The 25699-nt window shown below is 43.5% G+C and overlaps 1 protein-coding gene across 10 annotated transcripts in view; it reads right to left on the bottom strand.

The window, feature by feature from the left end:
• Nucleotides 1-6816: 6816 nt before the first annotated feature.
• FOXP1 (forkhead box P1) overlaps nucleotides 6817-25699 on the bottom strand; it is a 596443-nt gene continuing 577560 nt past the window's right edge. For 9 of the 10 annotated variants that reach the window (XM_081246288.1, XM_081246289.1, XM_081246283.1 and 6 more), the window contains 4 exons: nucleotides 24514-24635; nucleotides 22625-22694; nucleotides 17608-17774; nucleotides 6817-11608 (listed from right to left, as the gene is read on the bottom strand). In XM_081246288.1, coding sequence (XP_081102414.1) covers nucleotides 11464-11608; nucleotides 17608-17774; nucleotides 22625-22694; nucleotides 24514-24635 — 504 coding nt within the window. In that variant the 3' untranslated portion in view covers nucleotides 6817-11463. Of the gene's footprint in view, nucleotides 11609-17607; nucleotides 17775-22624; nucleotides 22695-23968; nucleotides 24139-24513; nucleotides 24636-25699 lie in introns of all 10 variants that reach the window. The other variant, XM_081246281.1, reaches the window with a different exon arrangement.

Below are 25699 nucleotides of genomic sequence, written 5' to 3'. Positions count from 1 at the left end.
CTGCCCTCAAGGAGCTCACAGTCGCTCTAGGCGTCCTGTCAGGGAACAACGGATCTCAGCTAAGATGGGGATTCTGGATATAAAGGTTTTTATCTACCTATGAGAAAGACTTTTAGGGGATTTTATAGAAAAAAAACTCAAGGAATATGTCAGGCCGCTCACCATTTCAGGAAGGAACAGAAATAGTCCTCTTGGACGTGAGGCAAATCATAAAGACCCTGTGATCCACAATTAATTCGGAGTGTGTCCATGCCTGGGCACTGTTCTCTTGCCACTGTATTTGCTAGTGGGCACAACGGGACAAGTTAGGAGTTTGGGATTAACACATACATACTACTATATATAAAAGAGATAATCAACAAGGACCTACCGGATAGCACAGGGAACTCTACTCAATATTCTGTAATAACCTGTATGGGAAGAGAATCTAAAAAAGAGTGGATATATGTATATATAACTGAATATATATATAATATATATATTTATACATACACACACATATGTATATATAACTGAATATATAACTGAATCACTTTGCTGTACACCTGAAACTCAGACAACATTGTAAATCAACTAGACCCCAATATAAAATAAAAATTCCATTTAAAATAAAATGGTGGGCACAACAGGCTGTAGAGGGTTCACATTTAAATGGTTTTTCTCCATATTATTTGATAACTTTGTAATATCTTAAAAGAGAATGTCAGTGATTCCACTTTAAAGCTATATTGTCACATGAGCATATGTGGTACCTTAGGTGAGAGGCTCTTTAGAGGTAAGTGGTGTGACCAGTGCCAATAAATGGGCTAAAAGAATCAGCCATGGAGGCAAATCAGCCATGGAGGCAAATGCCAACTCTCCAGCTTCTCCTCCACGCAACCTTGAGTGTGTTACTTAGAAAGCCCCGGCGTCCGCATCAGTGAGATGCGGGTGATCATTCCTACCTGGCAGGTTTGGTGTGAGAATCTTAGAAATGATACTTGGTTTGCTTGGCCATGAAATACAGTGGAATGGTTTATGCAGGCAGGCTCTGGAATCTGACTGTAGGAGTTCAAATTCCACCTCTTCCCTTCCTCTCAGGGTAGTGTTTGTTCATTCACTCAACAACTGTGAGTGTCCATTCGTGGTCCACGTGCTGGGGACGCAGCAGCTGAGCACACAGCCAGGGTCTGTGCCCTTGTCGTCGGAGGGAGATGGGCCGTAAGCAAAGGCACACATGAATGCAGAATGCTACGAGACACTAGGTGCAGTGGAAACAACAAAGTGTGTGAGGGGGCTGTGGAGTGTGGAGGGTAGAGCAGGCAGGCAGGGTGCCGTGGACACCGCATGGTCAGGAAAGGTCTCTCTGTTGGGATGGTTGGAGGGAGGAAGCCTGTGTGCCACACAGAGAGCCAGGAAAAGCCCATCCAGTGCAGAGGGAAGGGAAACCCCGAGCCCTGAGGCAGAGTGTGCTTGGGGCCCAGGAGGAGCGAAGTGACCAGTGTGGCCCCAAGAGAGGGGCACTTCCCTCCCCGGAATGCGAAGCTGATGTAGCGTCAACTCCTCAGGAATTACTGACCTGGATGCTGTAAAGCACTGGGATTTGTTAACAAAAATTATGATTCTGCCATATGCATGATATATGGTCCCTGCCAGGCTGACTCTATTTAGGGTTTTTCTGTAAAATTTCTTGCTGACCCTGCCCTGAAGTCCATGCCTCTCAGACTCCAGCTCTTTTGCCTCTGCTTAGAGCAACTTCTTCTTCCGAGCTGCCGTACTCTTAGACATCCTTTGGGTTTCGCTTAAACATGGTGTGTTCCCAGAAGCTTCCTTGACTGTCCACAGTGGACGGGTGGTCTTCCTGTGTATTCCTGGACTTCCCTTCTCATTAGCACTCAGTGCATTACAGTACAAGCTAATGTTTAAGAACTCTCTCCCCAGTGGACCGTGGGCTACAATGGGGCCAACGCTGTGTCTGTCTTGTTCCCAGTTTACCTCCAATGTTGAGTTGGAGCAGGTCATTGAATGCATTGAATGCATTGAATGCTTATTTATGGATGAATGGGTGGATAGTTGGAAGCATGCATGCTAGTGGAATTTGCTCCTAAGAGAGCATGTCAGAAGGCGGGGTTCAATTGGACAGTATTCTAATAGTGGTGAAAGATGGAGTGCCACACACACTGGTTCATGCTGAGATGGTAGATTTCATCAAGAAAAGTTCCCAAGGGGGAATATGTTACTAAATTTTTAGAACCTTAAAATTGGAAGGAACCCTTCTGGTCATGTAGTTAAATGCCCTCAATTAGCAGAAAGAGGAAGGGGAGGACCAAAGAGATGAAATTACTTACTTGCTAAAGTCACCCAGTTTGTATGGTCAGGGTTGGGTCTGGTCACTTTGCATTCAGGTTCCCTAGCATTCGATTCCAAGAACATGCTGGGCTCTACTTCTAGGATCCGAGGATCCAAACACTGAAATGCTCCAAAGCAGGGGTCCCCAAGCCCCAGGCTGTGGACTGCTCCCAGTCCGCGGCCTGTTGGGAACCGGGTTGCACAGCAGGAGGTGAGCGGCGGGCAGGCACGCGCGTGAAGCTTCATCCGCCGCTCCTCACCGCGGGCGTTACCCCTGAACCATCCCCTACGCCCTCCCGCCCCACCACCGGATCCGTGGAGAAGTTGTCTTCCACGAAACCGGTCGCTGGTGCCAGAAAGGTTGGGGAGTGCTGACCTCAAGGATCATAAAAAAAAAAAAAAAATACATCTAATGCTGGGCAGGCGTCGGAGGTACTGTTAGGCTATATTCTTGGGGTTGGGTGTTTTTAGGTTTTCATGCATTTTGTGGGCAGGAACTGACCACTTTTCATGTGATCGCTTCTAAAGCCTTCAGCCTAACGGAATACTTTTTTTTTTTTTTGCGGTACGTGGGCCTCTCACTGTTGTGGCCTCTCCCGTTGCGGAGCACAGGCTCCAGACGCGCAGGCTCAGCGGCCATGGCTCACGGGCCCAGCCGCTCCGTGGCATGTGGGATCTTCCCAGACCGGGGCACGAACCCATGTCCCCTGAATCGGCAGGCGGACTCTCAACCACTGCGCCACCAGGGAAGCCCCTAATGGAATACTTTTGAAAGTAGTTTAATTTCTGGGTCAGACACACCATGCTCCGACCTGCTTGACAGATCTTCTTTTCCCTCCACCGGTGGAATTCTAATGTAGCAAACTTGATTCGAAAATAAATTATTAGTAAACATTTGAAAGTGAGAAACAAATTATTCCTAGAACACTTAGGTCTTTCTTCCAAATACACTCTTGAAAATTGCTAAGACTCTATTCTGTGAGAATGCTTGAATCTCTCCCTAAATCATAACACTGGTAAACTCACCGAAATATTTTTACAATTTTATTAGAGGTTTTAATTCACTGCTTTATCTCTGTTAGACTGCAAAATAGCTTTAAATATTCAAGCGGTAATTAATGAATCTTTTATGTTGCAAATCAAACATTTTCGTCTGTGCGCTGGTGGAGTAGCGGTGAGGCAGGATTTAAAGAATAATTGTTTTTCCGGATTCCACACTGTTGACTAGCGTGTACCTTACGTTTGCATGCGTGGCCTTGTGGGGCTAAAGCTCAGTGTGGACGGTCTGCTGTCTTTCTGGAGGTCAGGGTTTCTTACGTGTTTCTTGCCAGAGACATTCCCAACTAGATGGAAAGTCTTTGAATGTGGAATTTTTGCTTGAGTGCAAAATAATAAAAAGCATGTGTATGTTAAAAAAAAAAAAGAAAGAAAAAGAAAAAAAGGATCAGCTTAATGGCAAATGAGCATTGGCTTACATTAATATTCTATTACAGTAAAAACTTCTATTTAATAAATTTTCTCCAGACTTTCCCCCTGCCCCCAGAATCTCATGTATTTTTCTAAGTGGCATGCCTACCTAAAGAAAGTGTATGTGATGCATTTGATTTCTGTTAAGTCAGTAACGTGCACAAGCCATTTAAAATTGTATTTTAAGTGTAGAAGTATCAATCCACGGAAACCCGTGCAGTCCCCTATATTGAGAAGGGAGGAGTATTACCTTTTCAGAGGCTGAAATGCCTTGTAAATACTCTTCTGTTTGGAAGATGTTTTTCAAATGTGCTGCTTTATGTCAAGTAGCAAGAAAGCAAGTGCGAAATCCCCCAATTTAGTTGAGAATTGAATATTAAACTGGTATTAAAGACTTCACATAGCAAAAGAGTTTTTCCTTCCTCTCTCTGTCACTAATAAGAAATGAGCCAGCGAGAGCAGCTCCCCAGAAAGCTCACAAAAGGACTGACACATTCGTCACTGGAAGTCACCCAGTGTTCTTCTGTGGCCTAATTAATACTGGACTGGGTGACATTTATGTATCAGAGCAATAAGCTAAACAGGAAACAATTTATGTCACCTAAAGCTTTTTAACAAATCGATGCAACTATTTGTAATTGCTTGTTTCACAAGATTAAAAGTGCTAAGGCCTGATCTTCGCTCACAGATTTGTGGTCAACCTGACCTGTGCTTCCGTTGTTTTAAAAAAAAAAAAAAAAAAAGAGAGAATTGGTGATCAGCAGTGACTTCCATCAACTAATCCATATTGCTAATATTTCTGGAATTTTAATGTAGTTACAATTTATAGCCGATCAAATGTGGTTACCTAAATTGCTGTTGCTAGTAGACAGTTTAACTGTCTTTATTAATTACAGTATAATTTAATGTTTGAGTCCCGGCACTTGTGTTGGTCATTTTTACAGCTAGAGCAGTTATCTGCCTTATGACGAACCATTTTAGCATTTTCAATGGAAATTTGCTAATATGATGAGTGATAAAAATGTCACACGCTGGTAAATAATGATTATTGCTTTGGCTGAAATTAATTCTTGAAAGGCCGGTTACCTTCAAATTAACATTATAACTTGAAGCTTGTCTTTTCCCCCTTTTTCTCCCTCCCTATATTCTTGGTAGAAGCCAAAGAAAAGGCTGGCTGATCATTTCAAATAGATATATATGTGTATTTTGGGGGTGCTAAGCATGGAATCTCATTTTACAATCAGAGTGGAAATAAGATGACATGGGGTATTATTTTTTTTTAAAATAAAATGCTGTTTAAAAATAAATAAAAGTTGGTTATATCTAGAGTGACGGCTTTCTAAGCCAAATATTGTCCCACAGTTAAACCAGTGTTTTTGTACGTAATTTAATTTCCCTCCAATGTGAATTCTGTCTTAAACCTTTCATCCATCAGTCAATTCGTTAAATGAAGGTTTGAGACCCAACTTTGCTTTATTCAGATAAAGACTACTTTTATGTGACTCAACTACAATAAAGATGAAAGATAAGTTGTGAATATTACCCTACACCTAAATATGTAACATCATCAAAGAAGGCACAACCTCGTATGTCAAGAAAGACTAATTACACTGTTTTAATCTTTTTCTGGGGGAAGGGAGTAACAGCTATCATGCAGCTGGTTAGTGTAGGTGTGAAATTGGCCTTCCTCAGAGTTTAGGCTCTTGATACAAAGGCTCCCGTTTAAAAGAAGAGCCAACAGTTTGGGTTTGCTGCCTTGTTTATCTGAGTGACAAGCCTGAAATAAATGTCAAAGAGGATGTTCCCGCCTTAGAACGATTCCTGAAATACAGTGAAAAATTTAATATGCATCCACCAGCAGAATCTTCTCTAATGCATAGTCCTACTTGGTTTGGGTCCTTCAGTTGATTCAAATATGTGTACATATTTAATTTTACCAACTGCACATGCTGTAAGCAGTATTTATGTTTAAGCCTGGCGTTTAAAGGAATTTCAATTAACCCTAATTTATTCTTAGTAGCTAGATAAGAATTAAGGGTTCAAATGTTTTACTAATTATCAGACTAGAGGGCTTTTAGACAGTGGCATAACTGTATGGGCTTTTCAAAACAATGCTGGGAAAGAACGTTTACATATTCCTCAGTATCAGCTGGTCTTTGCCGACTAAGAACTGCAAGGTTAATTTTCAAGTCGTCTCTTGGCTTGTGTTATGTGCTCTGAATTAGATACGTCACAGTTGTATGTCACTGCGGTTTGGCCACTTAATAGTGCTTTCGATATACCAATTTAATTTTTTACTCAAAGAGGATGCCCAAATTCATTAATCCTTAGAATATGTATGACAGAATAATAGTAAAGAGAAATAGCACATTTTTCTAGAGGTCTGCAATTTTTAAAGACCTCAGAAATCAAGATGGCTTTTCTGGAAATATTTAGTTATGGGAGCTTTACTGTTTCCATCAGTAAAGGCAGCTATCGAACCTACTTTCTGATAGAGAATTTTTATAAAATCATTTGTCCTAATCTCGGCATTTATCATTATATGCAAAAAGATTTCTTGATGAGAATATTATAGATGGTGCATGTTTTTGACATTAGCATTTTATTTGGATGACTAATCTTGCAGATGTGAAATTTGAATGAATTATTCATGAAATTGCCTTCCTCTGAAATTTTAGTTAGCTCTTAATGCTAGTTATTCAATATTTTGTTTTTTCTCTATAAAATGTGATGAAGGAAAAAAAAAAATCAGAGTGTGCTTCCTGGAGAGAAAAGGTAGCCTCTCTTTTTCTGTTTTTTTTCCCCAATTCTCTAAGTGGAGACTTTCACTTTGAAATCCTGAGGGACGAAAGCTTCAGTTCTCCGTGATGATGAAAGCTTTTAGTTAAGATTGATTTTAATTCTGGGTTGGAAGCAGCTGGTGCTAAACCTAAGGCATATGCCGAACACACACTCTGAGCAGGTCAGAAGGGGAAAGAAACTTAGGCTGTGGCAACTTTTACTACCAGTGTGAACAACCAGCATTTTTATTGCATTTGAGAATGCGATCATGTCAGTAATTAGTACTGACTACACAACATTTTTTTTTTTTTATTGTCTGTATCCACAGACACGGAATGATGGAATTACAGTTGATGTCACGGAATGAGTTCCTTTTATGCCTTATCAAAACAAAACGAAATTAAAAAAAAAATTCTTGTTACTGGCAGCACATCTCCACGGAGCACCACGCTGACAGTCCGGGCTGTACCATCTCCGTGCAGGCTTCTGGGTAGCAGAGATCGTGAGAACTACACCGGGCCCACAAAATGCCTTTGGAATTATAAGTCTCATTTCTCAGGAGAGAAAAGCCAAAATCGACTCTCAGAAACATCCAAAATATCCAGAGGGTCTACCATTAACCAAAAGGTCCCCCAAAGATTCAAAATGCTGACAAGCATGTTCTTCTTGGTACCCTTGGAAACGGAGCTCAAGCTGGAATGTGGAAAGGAGAGGAAATCTTTAACTTTTTTTTTTTCATGATAAAATAGCTAGTGATGGACATCATATTTTGGGTGAAGAATCCAAGGTGTCTTTACTAGGTCTGACGGAACGCGGGGAATCAGGTCAGAGCCGTCCGAAGGTGGCAGGGCTGGCGGTCACTCTTCCCGTTCATAAGCCTTGATGTTTCCTTTCACTGCTGGTTCAATGCAGGCAGCGTTAACTTGTCTTTCAAGGACAGACTCTAGGGACAACAAGTAGGATGGATCCTCATTCCTGACAGTGCATTTGCCTGGTACAAAGGACCGTTCTCCCTAAGGTACGCTTTTCTTTGGGGAAAAAAAAAAAGCAAGAAATTGTCTGTACATCTTGGCACCTTGTAAAGTTTTCTTTCTTTTTTTCTTGTTTTTATACAAAAAGTTCAATAGCTTTGACACTCCCCATGATTAATCACTACTTCACTGATAAACTTTGAAAGTGTGACCCTGGAATTTCATCATGCAAAATATTTACTGCAGCAGGAGAAAACATTGTTTAAAACAACATTTTTTTTTTCTCTTTTCAAACGCATGAACTTGTTTAAGATAGCCAGGAAGGCAATGGTAGGATAAACACAAGGGATAGGAATGTATCAAAAAACAGAGGAACTCACACTGGCAGGCACAAACACCAAAAAAACCTGTACAAGATGCTCCGATCAATGAGAACAGGAAAAAAGAAAAAAAAAAAAATCTGTCAACTATGTTACAATTTTAAAAGCCCAAAAAAAAAAAAAAAAATTGGGAGTTTCTCTCTCCCACATGTCAGGAAATGTCATCCAATATTCTGAAAGCAAGAATAACTAAATAAAATACATGTGCAGCATATTCTGCAATTCCATTACATACAGTAGTTTTTTTTCCAAAGGTTTTTTTTTTTTTAAAGTATCGTTAATATAAAGCAGTTGCACAAAAAGCAAAGGTGTTTTGACAAACAGGTGTATGCATTTATTCCTTTTTAGGAACAATATCTAAAAAAAGAACCACCCTCTGCCCTCCCCCAAAAAAGACAAAGAGTCACACAGACACATCGGGATATATGTACAACATAATAAACCCCATCCTAAAGAAGCAACTGGGATACCCCCAAGGGATACAGAATCAGAATTGGAAAAATCAGAGTGAAGTTTGCTTGCTGTAAAGCCTGAGATTTTTTTTTTTCAGTTGGTTCTTCTGCAAGGCTGTTATACCTGCAAAGATATGTAAAAGCTAATTTTTCTTTTTTTTTCTTTTTGCTACAGTCTTTAGACTAAGCATGCAAAGACATACGACTAAGTGCAACTGAGTGAAATGTATTTTTTTTTAATTTTTAATCATTCCCTAAAGGTTTGAACTGAGGTATGCGTACTAACAGTTTCTCATGCTGTTAACTTTACTCATGTCTAGCTACACATGCTGAGAATGAACTAATCTACCAGATTTTTATCCTCTTTTGAATACCAAACTAACCAGCAACCACTCAGTTTAGAAGCACAGGGCCCCCTTCCCATGACCCTGTCTGGCTACTGCCTGCACATCATGACGCTGCCTGGAAAAGTTGGGAAAAAAAAAAAAAAAAAAAAAAGTAAGTCTCGAGTGACCACAGACTGCTCTTTATAGAGAAAGCAGTGTGAAGCTTCAAAAGTAACTGCCAGAGAAGTTTTTGTACCAAGCTTGTGAGTGGACGGGAATGTTACTTTTTTTTTTAAATGAAAAATGCTGACGCAAGCCTAATCCGGAAAAAAGGAAGGAAAAAAGGAAACCTTTTAAAAAAAACAAAAACAAAAACCCAGAGGATATATATGCCAAGATAAACCCAAATGAATGCAGTGATCATAGCACAGTCCTTAAACAAAAGTGGCATACAATGTTTCTTTGAAAAAGAAATGTCTTCTAGAAATACTACATTACGCGGTCTAGTTCAATTGTGGAAGCTGTTCTGTTCTCTCTGAATTTTACCTTCATTTTATCTTCACTGTCTCCTGGACTGGACACCCCCTAAGTTTCATGTGCCGTACATTGGTCTTTTTTCTTGGAGATGGTAATCCCTTCCTTCTATTGCTCCCTTAATACTGTGTCCTGTTTCTCTCTTCAGTAGCCCCATAAGTTCTCTTTACAAGAATGCGTTTTGGTCTCTGTAGAGGTACAGAAGGAAAAAACAAAAACAAAAACCGAGGACTGAAAAAAAAAAAAAAAGTAACAACTTTGGTTCCATTACCTACTTGGTCTTCTAAATGTCCTCTATGATGAAGAAGCAGTTCTCTTAAGTTAGCAATAGCCTATATCTCATCAGTTGCCCCTAAATTATTTTGCCTCCTTTGATCAACAAGAAGAGGATATTTGGCTTCATCAGATAAAGCATAACAACAGAGAACATAATTTACCTTTGTGGAATATCTTTGGTAATTTTAGAGAAAAAAAAAAAAAGAGGTACAAAGCATATAAATTAAGCTCCAAAAGGCTCTTAAACTATAACAAAAGCTACACTCCTAGGTAAATAAATGAGTGACAGGAAAGGGGTGCAGAGTGGAAGCGTTCAGGGGTTCCAAGGACTGAGGCTGTACTGACCCATGACTGTCATGTTCTGTGCGCCATGTATGTTTCCCCAAAAGCCCAGGGCTGAGCTGTGCCCCCATCTGCCTGATGTCTTCTCCTGTTGGTTTCTGGGACTGGGTTGGTGGGATGATGTTGCCTCACATGCTGAGCTGCTACACCAAATCTGCACATTGGAAATTAACACTTTAGCATTTGCTGAACCCAGTTCTCATTAACTCGCATAGCAAGTTCAATCTGAAATCTAATTTGCATTCAAACAGACGAATGCCACCAAGCAGGTCTGAATGGATGTTTCGGTTTGGGGCCGCCACGACTTTCAGCACAGTTGCTCAGGGAAGCCAGCTTTTGGGCCATTTTGCAAACAAAGCAACTCACACTGGTTTTAACAACTGCGAGAGCCTGAGGCCCGTCTCAACTAGGTCATCCCAGGGACCGGCTTCCACAGCCACTGTCAGTCGAACTACTGCGAGAGTTTGTTTTTTGTTTTTTGTTGGTTTGGGGGTAAGGGGGCTGCTGCCTATGTCTCCGTGTGCTGGTAAATGCTGTGGCATTGATTAAGAATGATGGTAGGTACGATATAAAAAAAAATAAAGAGGAAAATCTGAAACAACCCCCTTCCCACCTTCCAATACTGCTTCATGGAATGAATCTGCATGGTTCCTAGGGTGTCTCTATTTTTTTTTTTTTTTCTGTCATTCATTCTCTTTCTGGCAGGAACTTCATGTCTGGGTGAGAGGGACCTTCACGTGTAGAGTGCAGCATTTGGGACCTTTTTGCAAAAGATCAAAACGGAATGTTTTCTGACTTTCGAGAAAACAGTGGTGATGTCTGAAGGGACATGGAATGAGTGACAGAAAACTACGAACGAGAAATGACATTCAGCTTCGTATAATAAAAACACCTATTAACATTCATCACAAGGTACAGAAAACTTGAAGCCTCCAAGAGGCCGTGGGCCCGAATGGAGGCCTGAGGTCAGAACTTAAAATGGTATAGGAGAAGCCAAAAAAAAAAAAAAAAAAAAGAGCAATACATTAAAAAGTTTGGGATAATTATTTTTAAACCCTCCCCCCAATACACACACAAAGGCCTTCCCCATCCCAACTGGAAGCAAAAAAAAAAAAAAAAAATGGAGTAAAGGCAGTGATAATCAACATGCAGTACTGTGCAAATAGGTCGTCCATTGGAATCCTTAAATTCTGGGCAGAGGCTTGGTCTGCAGCTTAGGTGCACATGCTCAGTTGGGTGTCCTCATTGTCCAATGTCGGCAGGACTGCAGTTCAAAGTCTGCTGCTAAAAGTGAATCAGTTTAGCAAATTTACAACACTGATGTTGACTGTTAAGAGAGGAAAATCCCCAGTACCAAACAAGTCCATCCAATGCACAGAGTACAAATTCCTTTTTTCAACAAAAAGTAGAAAAATCAAAAATACTCCCAAATGGGATTCTTGATGGCACTAAGAGTTAACACATTGCAGAGTTGTCAAAATGTAGTGAAAAATCCTCCAGACTGTACAACCAATGGAGAACGATTTCACTGCAAACTTTTGACGTATTTTGTTTTGTGTGCCCCCCCCCCAATCTTCACGCTCTTGGGGTCGGCCTGCCCAGATGTTCACTCCATGTCCTCATTTACTGGTTCGTCTTCGTAATCTCTGTCGTGGTCAAAATCTGGACTGTGGTTGGCTGTTGTCACTAGGGATAGCGGCCCTTCAGCTTCCTCTGGATCCAGGGGCTCTTCTTTGACATGTACAGGATGCCTGGAAAGACAAAAGAAGGTTCACCGTGGGGACTTCCCAACGCAAGGTAAGTTGGGGGTTTTGGGTAACACAGAATCCCCAGTCTAGGGCTGTGATGTTCGACACAGCAGCCACTAACCACGTGCGACTATGAAAATTACGACAATTTAAAATTCCATTTCTCAGTTACACTGGCCACATTTCAAGTGCTCAAGGGCCACATGTGTTGGCTAACGGCTACCATGTTGGATAGCACAGAGGGAGGAATTTCCATCATCACAGAAGGATCTCTGGCCAGAAGCATCAGGGGGCGTGTCCTCCTCCCGTGGTGTTTCTTACACTGTAATGTGCACACAGATTACCGTGGGATCTGGTTAAAATGCAGCCTGTGACTCAGCAGGTTTGGGGTGTGGCCTGAGACTCTGCATCTCTGACCAGCTCCCCGGTGATGCTGCTGGTCCGAGGACCACCCTTTGAGTGTCAGCTAACAGACCGCATAGTGGCCTGCTGAGTGGATGAATACAAATCTTCAAATAATCCCGTGAAGGAAGAATCGGTTAACGCAACAGTGGTTTGTGGGGACCACTGTGTGCAGGAGGCTGGGCTAATCACGGCTCGCTGTGTGTTCTGCTTTGCTAGTTAACATGCAGAACCTGTGAAAGAACTCTCCGGAGACCGACCCCAAGCGAGGGTCTATCATTAATCAACTTCAAGCAAACACAGCAGAGAGACACCATGATACATGCTGGAAACTCCAAATTAATGCATATTTTTACAAACTGTCAATAAGGCAAGAAAAGCCCTGCCAGGAAACACAAACGGAGAGGAAAAGGCGCGCTCAACACAACAATATGATAAGAAAGCAGAGCCCCGATCAGAATAATAACGCTGTCAGCTGTAAACAAGGCAAAACATGAGGCCCGGCTGGTAGCGGCCACCAGGACGCAGGGCTCCGATGAGATCTGCCGACTTGCTCATTATAGCCCAGCGCACGGTTCACCCGAAGGGGCCTGCGGGGGACCACGCGAAGCACTCCGATAACAATTGAGAAATGTTGTTCCTAAATCATATTTACAACCGATCCTTTGCAAATACAAATTACTTTCGGTGGAGGGGCTTTTGATACGTAAAAGAACCATTCAGTTTTTTTTTTTTTTCCTAAAAGAGAAGTCCCATTGCAGGGACGGGCTGCAGAAGGGAAGATTTTTTTCATTGACGTTATCAAGTATTACTAGTAATAAGAGGAGGTGCTGAGGATGGTGGCCTTCCTAAATAACTGATGTTGTGTGCAAACCCCAAAGGCCACTTGAACCCTTGAAAAATCAACAGAGGAGCGCTTTGGACTGCCCTTTGACACGTGATCCTCCAGAAGACCAACTGACTGTAAAATTAGCACAGCCTAGAGAGTGTTTGGGGGTAGATGTTGGGATAAATAGCTTTTAAAAAATAGGGCCCGGGGCTTCCCTGGTGGTGCAGTGGTTAAGAGTCCGCCTGCCAATGCAAGGGACACGGGTTCGAGCCCTGGTCTGGGAGGATCCCACGTGCCATGGAGCGGCTGAGCCCGTGCGCCACAACTACTGAGCCTGCGCTCTAGAGCCCGCAAGCCACAACTACTGAGCCTGTGCACCTGGAGCCCGTGCTCTGCAAGGAGAGAGGCCACTGCCATGAGAGGCCCGCGCACCCGCAGTGAAGAGTCGCCCCCATTCCCAGCAACTAGAGAGGGCCCAAGTGCAGCAATGAAGACCCAACGCAGCCAAAAATAAAATAAAACAAAAAATAAATTTAAAAAACCCCCCAAAACAGCAAACCATTAAAAAAAAAAAAAAAAAAAAAATATATATATATATATATATATATATATATAGGGCCCGTATTCTTACAACCTATGTGCAAAACGAAATATACCCAAGTTTCATTAGAATAGTATATTTACTAGTTTGGCTCCATCTATTTTTAGTTTTTTAATGGGCCTATTTATTTGTGTTTCAGCATCAAGATCCAGGACCGTATGCATAATTTGCAGAGCCCAGTGCAAAGTGAAAATGTGTTTGAAAAAGTCGTTGAGGATTTCAAGACGGAAACAGCTGAGCGTTAAAACTTTTAAGTATGGGATCCTGCGTGACTGCATACATCGCGTTGCCTGGGAAGTCAGCTCTGGTAGGACCCCCCCTATATTGTTTTGGGAAGAGTTAGGTGTGTTGATTTTTATTCCTTAAGAAAAAATATATATATATATATCACCCATAAACCCTAATTAAGGTAGACTTTTTTGGTTTGGCCTATCCTCTCCCGTTTGGGGCTGTGTTTTTACATATTGTACACGTAGCAAGAATGTGATTATTTTGCTACCTTTACAGTTTTAATTGTTATGGCTATGAGATCCTAGTGTGATGACATTAGTCCCTTAATACTGGGCATTTGGGGGTTGTCTTTTGCTCACCCCTGTACCCCACCCCCGCCTTGCTCTTCGTATAACACAGTGACCGCTTTTATCCATATTTCTGTTGGTTTACCTCCTTAGGATAAATTTCTAAGAATAAAATGGTTGGAGCAGAAGCAAAAACATCTTACGGTTCTTACGATTTAGTGCAATATTAACTGCCAAAGAAGCTTCATCAATTTAGACGCAACCTCATCAGCACCAAGCACTGCTTTCTGGGAACATCGTGTTGCTGAGCAGGTATAATAAGGAGAGCTCAGGTTACCGTAAACTGTGTGTTTTGGATGACTGACAACGGTGAAGATCTCTTCACGTTTCAGTTTCGTATTTGCACTATTGAGACCTGTTACTTCAAACATTACCCCCCTACTGTCCTCTGGTAACATGGTTCTTGTGACAGATTGGATAGCAGTGTTGCTGGGTTGTACGTAGCCTGGATTGAGAGTCAGCTGTGTTTCCCTGATCAACATTTTCCTGTTTTCATTGTTTTAAACTACCAGATGTATTCATCTTTTCCGGTTTATAGAGCTGAATTTGATGACAGAGATGATACAAGGCTATATGGGTGGGAGGGGTGCTGGGCCCCGGAAGAGACTGGCGAGTCTTCATGAAGTTCTTGCTTTGTAATTTTAGACTCGGACAAATGTTTTGCCAGGCAGAACAAAACAAAATCCCCCCTACCCCCAAGTCCCGCCAACAAGGTAGAGTTCACAGGAGAGAATATTTTGTTTTCCCCTGAAATCTGCAACCCAACTTCAGGAAGGTTATTTTCCATCCCGAAGACACAGGTGACGACCCTATGCACGCTGGCTCAATCCCAGCACTTACTGCCGAGTGGAACCCCAGCCAAGGTGAACGGACCAGGTCTACAGTGTGACAACCTGACAACACAACCAGGGGAGATACTAAGGCTTCTTAAAACTCCACAGAAATGAAATCCAGCTTCACGGCGTTTCGTGATACCAGCAGGTCCCCGCCCCCGCCGGCCCTTCCTCCCCTGAGGTGGGGCTTTAGAGAAAGCATCTCCATGGGAGATCCATTTCAGGTAAGATGCACACTGCTTAAGATACTTTGCTTCGTGGTCTCCCAGGTGCCTCCTGGGAGATGGAGCTGCTCGTGGCACCTTCTACCCTTGCAGGTACCCCCCCCACCCCCAATGCCTTTCTCTCCAACTCCTGCTTCCGAAAGGGCTCCCAGTGAATGAGTGTGCAAAACCTCACATTTCCTTTCTTACATCTGAGTAATTCCTTTGTTTAGCTACTCTGGGAACAGAAGAGTTTCTTAAGGCAAGCTGACTGGTGTTTAAAGGCATTGTGTTCAGAGGGTGTGGGCACAGCATGGAGTATTTTGCTTTGTAGCCTCTTTAGCCCCTATCAGGATAAAAGTATAAGGCCCCAAAGCCATAATTATGTGACTACTATGTAGCGTTTGTTTCAAGAGACAGACAAAAATGTTGTGGTGTTTGAGTGTCACAGAAAGGGTAAGAAGTTCTACTTCGACACTCAATAGTAGGTGGGCTGCCTCATTAACCGAGGCCCTTTAAGCCTTGCTGTAGAGTTTATGGCTTGATTTATTCCAAGAGAACAGAACAGGTGAGAAACAAGTTGCATCAGAGCAGGGTAATGCACGTTGGACAAGAAAGAAAACTACGTCATTATAGAATTTGCTTAATGGGAATTTGAGATCAAAAAGAGTTAAGCATCTGTAACAAACACCGAGAGTAGGCATAGGGAATGGGCTGATAACCAACAATTATTTGTAGCAAAATCATTTATTTTAGTGTAAACCTGTGAGATTTGAGCAATAAAACAGTATGCTGTGGGGCATCTTTATGCAGGGTTTCTTAAAAACAAAACACACACATGCACACCCGTAAAACCTTCATTTCGTTAAAAATTAGGCTGATTGCTTGCTGTAAAGCAAGGTTTCTGGTCATTCTTGGGGTTAACTTAACTTAAAGTCTGAAATAACTTTATAGAAACTGTATCTTGTACAGCAAAATTAGCCTCACTCTAAACTGCTGTGAGAGGTTTTTACCCAAATACCTTTTTTATTTTCTTCTTTTTTCAGCGATCCTTTTTACTATAAATAATAGGAACACACATCAAGTAAACGTCAGTGGTCTATGGATACTGTGACAAACAAACAGTCTCTCTTCCACTCAGTAACTTCAGATGCTTTTGCTCCAGTAAGTATTCCTTGAAGCAGCACACATGCCAATTTACGTGTGCTCTGAACTTCCTTAATAGCTTAGTAAATACTCCTGTCGTGACAACGGTTTCGAGATGAATACGGGTGTGATAATAAAGTCAGAAAGACCAGGCTGCTTGACGAAGGATGATGGATAGCAGTAGCAGCGTGAGAGAGAAACACATTCTTGAAATGCTGTGGAGTAAATGCTAAGGGACTGTTGATATAAATTTAAAACGATTATTTTCATCTTTAAAAGGTCCTTTTCGAAGCACTTTGGGCATGCAATTCAAATGCGAAAGAATCAAATTTCAGATTCCTCCAAACCCACCAATGTACCCATGCTGGCAGACAGCATTTTGCCTTTGTTGGTAGGTGCCAGTTCATGCTCTTGCTAACTGCCACAGGTCATATTTTCCATTCTGAGCACTCAAATGCTCTGAAAATAAGATGTTGGTCAGGAATTCAGAAACACTGTGTAGACAAGGGGTTCGTTTCTAGGAGCTGACGGCGTGGTCAACAGTGAACAGGTTTATCCCTTTAAAGCGGGCAGCGGGTTTTGCAGAGACTCGCTCAGAGCCAGAGGCTGTCATTCGACAGCATCCCCTGCCAATCCTCTCTGGGGGAGTGTGCTTCCTTTGCTCTTCTAAAACTTTTCCTGGGAGAGAGGGAGTCGTTACCGTCACCCTGCCTGCCTCCCATCACCCAGCCAAAAGGCGCACCACGCACGGCCCTGCCCGTGGTGTGCCGGGTCCTGAGGCCACGCACACGCAGCCTGGGACAGCCCTCGTGCCTCACGTGGTGCGCTTCTGGGCGTGCTCGTTATACTGCCGTCCGCTGCTATAATGCTCCTGTTAATTCTCCTTTTGAGATGTTAAGAGCAATCTCTAAATCATGCCGCCTTCCGTTCGTGCCATCCTCAGCGCTTGGTAATGACGCTTTGGCGTGGCGTCCGCGTACCACGTAACCAAGTAAACACGCCTCCTTTGCCTCCCTGCTAGCTTCAGCCCGCCCGCACGGTGAACAGACAGCGAAGAACTCTGCCCCCGGGATGTGTGTCTACTGCTAGGAGGAAAAGGTAATGTGGCTGAAATAATGGCCTGAGCCGAGCAGGCGAAGGCAAAAAGCACAGGTGTCACCCATTTTATGGCCTGAGGCACTCGTGGGGCTGCATGAAGCCTACTGCTGTAACGGGAACGTCAGTAAATGGTCCTCCCAGGTGCGAACCGAGCTAAAGGTTTCTGGACGCACCCACTTCTGTCTGGGTTCTAGGAAATCAGAAGTTACAGAACAGGTGCCAAAAGCCGCCAGAGGAGAAGGGGCCAGTGTGCACCCAGAGCGGGGGGCCCGGGGTCTGACGGCAGAGGCGTCCTGGGGGGCGGGTACTCACACGGCCTGCGTAGGGGATCTGCCGGGGCTGCTGTCGCTCCCGTTGCTGTGGGTGTGCTCCATCGCCCCGTTCAGCTCTTCCCGTATGGCGCCGGCTAGGTTGCCCAGGGTGGGGTTTCCCATGGAAGCGGTAGTGTATAGAGGTATACTGTTCTCAGCCATCGAAGCCTGCCATCAACCGAGAGAAGATTTATGAAGACAAGGGTGGACACAGACGGGGAAGCTATCAACTATGGGTGGATTCAATGATCTTCGGTTTCACGGCATTCTGGCACGGTTGGAAAAGACAAGTTTTCTAATAGGTGTAGAAGGATTTGTGCTTTACAAGTCAGGCTGCTGACACACGGCCCAGGCTGGGTCTCAGAGAGCTAGCTGGAGGGACCAAAGCGCCCGTGGGGAGGGAGGGCTCAAGTCAGCCCTGCCGGGGAGAGGCACATGGGTTTAGACAAGGCTATCTACCAGTAACGAGGTTTCTGTCTGATGCCATTTTTTCAAGAGGAACGGAATATTTCTAGATCACAGGGACATATAATGGAATTTTCATTTCTTTATCCACTTCGATGACTCCAGTATTGGATATTATTAAAGATTTGAACAGATTACTCTGGCCACAGAGCCCAAACTTATGAGAACTTCCATAACCATTTGTCTTAGAGCCTATAGAAAAGGAAGAGATTACAGAAGTGGAATCCATTTTTATCCCCCCGCCCCCATCATTTCCATTGGAATTAATTATTTTTGAATCTTTTTAGTGTAGTTTTGAGATAACTGGTTGAACGGTAACTCTCGGTAATCTTTCAGGCTCTGACCAATCACCTGGAATTCGAGGACTGAAGAAGAAAGAAATCTCTGGCAAAAGGAAGCTGTAAGTCGTATTTCTTTGGGGTATGTAAGTACATCCGTATTGAAGGTGACAAAGTCCCTCCCTCCCTCCAAGCGAGTGTCAGCGACCAAGTGTGGAAATGGAGGGGAAAAGAAAGAAATCCTCAACTCTATGGTGGGATACTGCTCATTGTTTTTATCCTACTGCGGTTGAATAGAATGACCACCCCAGTCTGAGATGCAGACAGTAGACAGACATATCACTGGGCTAAAGTAGCCATATTGTTGCATTTGGGTCGTGATCCTGACCCAGCGACTCTTCATGTTATTAAAGAGGACAGACGTTCAAACACTGGCGGCTGTAATTAGACCCAGATTTATCAAAACGGTCCTCTTGCAGACTACACTATGCCTGGTTTTCCATCCTAGTGAGGAAAAAAAGTGCCATCACAAGACAATCTGGCGTGGTGACTCCAACTGGCCAATCATACACGAGTCCAACTAGTCTAGAAATCCTGGCTCTGGTGAGACAGTAAGAGCCCAAACCCAAGAGAGGACGCGTACAAAGCTGGGCTGCAGAGAATCCGCCTGTTAGGACAATCGCAGTCTGACTCACTGTGCAAACTCCAAAGCCAGAAACGCCTTAGCCATCCAAGCCCCGCGACGGATGCCCCATCCACACCTACCGCAGCCTTGGCTAAGGGACTAAACTTCAAAGGCAGGCCCTCTGCAAGCCCACGGCTTTCCCTTCCTTCCCGCCACTTCTGAATTTATATAACAACTGCCTTCTTTTAAAAAATGGGGAAAAAAAATACAGTTTTCATTTCCAAATGTGGTGAACTCATTTTGATGAACAGCACATCTGAACATTCCTCACTCTCCTACAGTTTGTCAAATAATTTGCATCAAGTACTTTTTTCAACAGATCTCTTGTAACTGCAGTAAAGCACTTTTTTCTTTTTTGGCAGAGCGAAAAGACAGACCCGTTGCCCGATTTTTTTACCCCCGCCCCAAGGTGCAGCTGGACAAGCATCTTGACTGCCTTTGTTTGAGATAACACAGTGGTCCTGCCTCTCCCCGACATGGAAGTTCTGCTGGGACCATCATGTGAGTCTCTTTTTCCTGGAAATACCACAAAGCCATTTCACTACTACAGTCAGAATGTGGCGAAAGTGGGGCCCTGTCTAGCTCGGTATCTTTTCGCAGCTTCTCAAGTCAGTCAAAGATTGAGAAGTGAAAACAAGATGGAAATGTTTCTGAGGATGTAGTCTTTGGGACTAGCTGGTCACGTACAGGGCAACCTTTTGGGGATGATTCGTTCTCCATGGCTTTTAATGCGTTCTAGGGCAAAGCCATTTCCGATGGGGACTGGATCATATAACCTGGGCTGACAGTGGTGAAAGGCATCCAAAGGTAAGCATTTTACACTGATCCCTTGATTCTCAGACAAAAAGGACGTAAATGAAAAAAACCAGCCTGGTCGCCTTTAAAAAAAATGATCAAGTGGGCTGCAAAGAGGAACCGGGTGGCTCCTTCACAATAGAGCCTCTTGGACATTTTCAGAGCGAGGGAGCAAAGTAACCCACCCGAGCTTCGAAAAATGTTCACCAACAGCTTAGGTGTAACCTAGTGGTTCTTTCTTTTTTGGTCGTTGATGTCTATTTAGGAGAGGGGGCCGGGGCGGGGGGAGGCTTACAATTTTTATAATGGACCTAATTATATAAGTGGTCCTATGCCCACAGTATGTGGTTTCATATCACACTGGCCCCTCTGCCAAAAAAAAAAGAATGAAAGTCCTTAAGTCAAGGTGCAGAAGTCCCTAAGTCCTGTCCCTCTTGGAATGTTTGTTAACCGCTCTGAGACGCCCGGGGGAAAGGCAGTCTATAAATACGAAGCTTTACGGTTACCCTTAGTTACTTCACTTTTTCAGAGCATAATGCAATCTGTCCCGAGTCCAATGTTTTATTTCTGTAGTGGATTCGGCTGTCCTATTTTATATATTGTATATCACGCGTTATGTTGCTCTAGTAATCTTTTGAAGATGTTGTTCCACTATTATTTTTACTTGCCTTGAAAAATGGAAGTGGGCGGGAAGGGAAGGCCTGCTGGTAGACTCTTTATTTAATTTGCACAGCAGAAAGTTGTCCTAGGGGACTGTCTACTGACCCGGGACCCAGACTCCTAGAGGACAGGAAAAAGATCCATTCCTCAAATCATGACTTGAGATGCATGTATTCACCTCACTGCAGGATGGACACCAAGTGTTCTTGGAAAACGGCAGGAGAGTTTGGGGCTATCGCTGAAAATCAGGAAGGGCGCAGAGGAGGCCAGAAGCAGATGTTTTAGGGGTGAAACACCAACAGTTCTGTAATGATCAAGCATCCTAACTGAAATGAGTCACAGAGTTAAGAGAATCCAGAGGATGGAGGATCACCCTTGCCGGTGGGTGGGTGGTGGTTGTGTTGTTGTTGTTGTTGTTTCTTTTTTGGCCTTGCCGCCTCATGAATGTAAAATGTGCCTGTGATCTTAATACGATTCCAGATAGAGCGGCCTTTAAATTCATACTTTACAAGACTCAAGGGAAAATAATTAGTTACTAATGAACGGTATTTACAGTGGCGGCATCTAAGCGTGCTTTTCATTTGCTTTTCGAAAGTTACTGTGTGAACTGCAAGTAATTAAAAGAAACTCTCAGAAAGCAGTTCCTCCTATTAAATTTGGTTCAGGCTAAAAATTTATATATATATATATGTATATATATATATATATATATACACACACATATATATGTGTATATATATATATACACACACACACACACACACACTGAAAAGCTAAGGTCAGTGAATTTGCCTCTGAACTGAAACTGCGTTAAGAGGTGTATCATCCATCCTCGGGAGCCTTGAGCTCCTGCTGAGTGAACTGGGAAAACGATTCTCCAGAGCACAGAGGAGGTGCTCAGCAAACAGTTGTTAAAAAGGACTAGCCAGAGCTCCCACCCTGATCGCCTCTTCACCGCACTCTGTCCCCCTTGACGCGGAGCGTCTCCACCGAGTTTGCACCGTTAGCGTCCCTTAAGGAGCCTTCTTCACACTTCTCTCATTGGCGCCCTTCCCTCACAAAATTTTAATATCTGTTTGTGCATTACGGCCCTTTGCAGGAGCCCATGACACTGTCATATTTAACTATCAAGAACGCATGCTGCAAAGGTCTGTCACGGGCTAGGATCACATACGTCAGATCTATCTGTGCAGACTGTTGTCATTTAAGTTACCGAGATCCCTTTGGCCTGCGGTCTAGAACAGTCTAGGTGGGTCAAAATCCAACAGGACCACGGACGGGCCAAAGGACCCTGCGTACCTATGAACTCTGGAGGGGGGGGGTACCCAGGTAAACCTTAAGGAAGTGTACTACAGTCTTCTCTTCGACCTAGGAGATGACTTGACTGTTGGGTAACGGAGAAATATGCCATAATTCAAAGGCTTGATGGGTGCCAGGGCTGCCCTGGTAACTCACGTTTGGGTGGTAACCTCCCTCCTGCTCAATCCCCGTGGCTTCATCCCCTGGCAACGCCGGTTACGTAAGGAGGGCTTGGTTTGTCAGTAGGAAACAAACGTTCTGCGAGCTTATTACGTAACCTTGAGCAATCCGCTGGAAACCTAAGGAGCTTCTCCTTCAACACCTCTATCGCTTGAACAAAAACAGTTTACTTTTACCAAGCGAACCGAACCCCCCACCCCAGTGAAAAGAGGCTAAACTAGACTTTAAAAGAAAAAGGAGAAGTTAAAAAAAAAAAAGCTCTGCTTTCTCTTTAAATCCGTGAACAATAGAAGGTCATGTGACACAGTGGCCTATCATCCAGCACATTAATAGCTGTGCTAGAGTAATTACACTTGTGGTATTTTTGCCTCAAGTGAAATTCTGAAATAAGAGGATGGAAATTATGATACTGCTGATAAATATTAATAAGTGAACTTTTAATTTTTTTGCCACAATATTCAAAATGCTAAGCATCCTGCTAATGCTGAAGCAGCCCGACGTGTTTGCCTCCAGGGAGTACGATGCTTTGTGCACTTAAGAAAAAAGTTTAACGGAATTAAAATTTAATATCTAATTAGAGCGAGGCTAATATATTTTGAAATGAGTGCGGGAGCCATGTGCCTCTGCGGCAGAGTCCGAACGGCCGTTAATCTTACCTGTAAAGCTGCATTGAGAGGTGTACAGTAGGCGTGGCTGGTCTGCATGTTTTTAATAAGGGAAGGGTTACTGCATAAGAGAAAGATAAAAACTCAAAGTTAAACGCAATCAATCAACCCCCAGAGTTTTTCGCGAAGTCTCGTCTTAAGCTTGCCACTATCCTTCCAAATCAGAAATGTCCCCCAGCCAGAAGACCAAAGAAAAGGTGGGTTTTGCCCTAGGCGCTGGCTTTGTGGGGCTGCCCTGTGTGAACCTCCCCGCCCCGGGGGGGGAGAGACTTTGCCCGTTCAAGCAAACTGGGGGTAAAATTCTGGATTAAGGAATCATCGCCTCGGGCACTCCCCTCCAAGGATGAACTTTTGTCTGTCTCACAAAACAGCGACCTCCCTGTAAATGGGTAGTAACCGCCCGCCCGGGACTCCAGCAGGAAGGCAGATGCTCTAGGGCCTCGGGCTGGGGAAGTCAGCAAGCGGGACCCGCAGGGTTTCCTGGGAGCCAGCGGGGGGAATCTTGCCTCTTAAGCTTCTCCAGGATTTGAATTCTAGAATGAATGCTAGAGGAAAGGCAGGGTAGCTCCGAAGAAAAGATCTTCAAGGCTCATTTATTGCCAAAAGAAGATGGAGAGAAGGCTACTCCAGGGGAAGGTCAGGCAGCCCAGGTTGGGTTCCAGTCCTTCGGGCACAGCCGCAATTTGGGAGGGTACGAGAATAATTTGATGCTGTGTCCATTACCGACCAAATGAAGACAAGCTAGATGTTGTTTTAAGGACAGCTGTAGCCAGGAGGGATACAAATACTTAAAAAATCATACAGGAGGCTACTGAGGGAAAGAAAGGGGTGGCTTCCGTGGGGAGGGGGGCGGGAAATTATGTACATTTCCCAATGGTCCCTAAAGGAAGGAGATGCACGGTTCTCCATTTCTTTCCCAGGCTTGGAGCCCTTTTGGCATTCATTTCACTATATTTATATTGTTATACTGAGTGAGCCAAGAAGAAGAAATTTATCCCAGTAAATACACATTTTAACTCTAAAGAAGGAAGTTTCCTCTTCACTGGGAGGAATTAGGGGTCACGCAAAAGCATTGAGTTATAGGGTCCCCGTCAAGCTGCTGAATCAAAAGCCAACCAATATTTGCATTAAAGACGTCAAAAAAGCATTATTCAAGGCACTGGTGTTCCAAAGAGAAACGAGAGAAATACATGTACAAATCACACGATTTAGTTCCGTTGCAGAAAGCCGTGGCACTGCTACGTGGTGAAATGCAAAACTATCATGGGATGAGTCAACCATGCAAAGCCAAAGCAACAGCAGAAACAAAAAACAAAAGCAAGTAAAGGCTCTTACTGTGCGACAAGCTCGTCAAAGTTTTCATCGGGGCAGTATTTGCGAGGACGGCCTCGTTGAATATGGCGGCCACGTTTAAACTCTTCATCATCAACTGTCCAAAAGGACCCAAACTCATCCTCTACTCTGATAAAGCACTTATGCAGTGAGAGGTTGGTGCGAATGGCACCCTGGGATAGGAGCAGCAGCAAAGGAGATGAAGTGGCAACAAAAGGAGGCGGGGTTGGGGGCAGAACAGACATCCAATACAGGGGACAGGAGAAAGAAAATAAAATGCAATAAGCATAAGCCAATGGTTTGTGAGGGTTAATATGCATTGCCACCTAAAAGCTACTAGCATGTGATGCAACAAAGACCAGCAAGCAGGGCAGGGGGACTGGTGGGTATACAAAACAGGAGGGATGAAATGCTTTTTTGCTTCCCTTAACTGAGACAACGTGAAACCAGTTCTTTGGTCTAACACCATCTAGCAGCCAAAAGCCTCTACGTTACACTTGTTAGCGCAATCCAAGCTAGGCTAAGAAGTTCAAACATGGTGGACGTACCCACTGATCTTTTGTGGCCTTCGTTTTTGGAACTCTACTTCATCCACTGTCCATACTGCCCCTTTAACGTTTTCTACTCGCACAAAACACTTGTGAAGACTAAGATTATGACGCACTGCATTCTGCAGCAAGTATAAAAGAGAGAACATTTACATTTTCTATAAGAAAAGACTCCAAAAACAGCAGTAAATTCAGCCTAACAGTCCACAGTTGTAAAACCGTCCCCGAGAACTGCAGCTCCCACCCCCATGGGTGACCCTCCTGTGGTGAAGGGGGCCTCTTCCAAAATCAAAACCCCAGATGATGACTTAATTGTGTTTTGGCATTTTAGTCTAGTCTCTGGTGAACAGTTAAGCAGAGGAAAGATTTTTTTAATATGCCTGTTAGCCCCCCAAATAGGTTTCACGGCCAAAATATAAAAGTAATGTTAATACGACTTCAAAATCAGGAAACAGGTAAAGCATAAAACCGTCCCTTTTAAACCCACTTGTCTCTCAGACAAAAGGGGTAATTTACTGTAATTTCTTTAAACCATGAAAGATGATAATTACTACTGTTAAATACATTTTGCTTCTTTTTAATTCGTCAAAGTGTTGGCTTTAACACCTTTGACACGTTTGCTCAGGTTTATTATGAAGAAATTGACATTGGATTTCTACCATTGAGAGTATCACTTCCTGTAGCTGATAGGATTGGGGGGGCGTGGCAGTGAGTGACATGACCCCCCCCCCCACAGTGGATCAGTATCCATTATCAAGCTAGGTCTTACCTTCCCAAATATATAAATGTTGCCCCTTACTATGGGCAAGTGCTTTTAAGTAACTGAGAAAATGCCAAAGGAACCCATGAGTAGAACTCTCAATGGCAAAACGAGGATACTCTAGTAAGTTGATGGTTTCTTTCCATAGACACGTTTCTTTCTTAGGGTTCAGAGTCATTTCCCGTCACTCCTAAACTGAGACCCTTGACATCTCTAATCTGCCAAAGGAGCATCTCAACTGCAGGGTGAAGAGTTTTTAACATCCCATCCTTCCTGAGTTTCAGGAATAATCTGCACCCCTTACTTACACTAGGTACAGTAACAAGCATGGCTTCATCTCTTTTGAGTCCTCCCGGGTGAACGTGATTGACACTCAAACCTGGACATGAGGCTATTTCAGAGACCCGTATCATTTTTCTTATAGGG

This window comes from Mesoplodon bidens, assembly GCF_964165515.1.
Source record: "Mesoplodon bidens genome assembly, chromosome: 10".
NCBI lineage: Eukaryota > Metazoa > Chordata > Mammalia > Artiodactyla > Ziphiidae > Mesoplodon > Mesoplodon bidens.
This window is presented reverse-complemented; position numbering and strand designations above follow the sequence as displayed.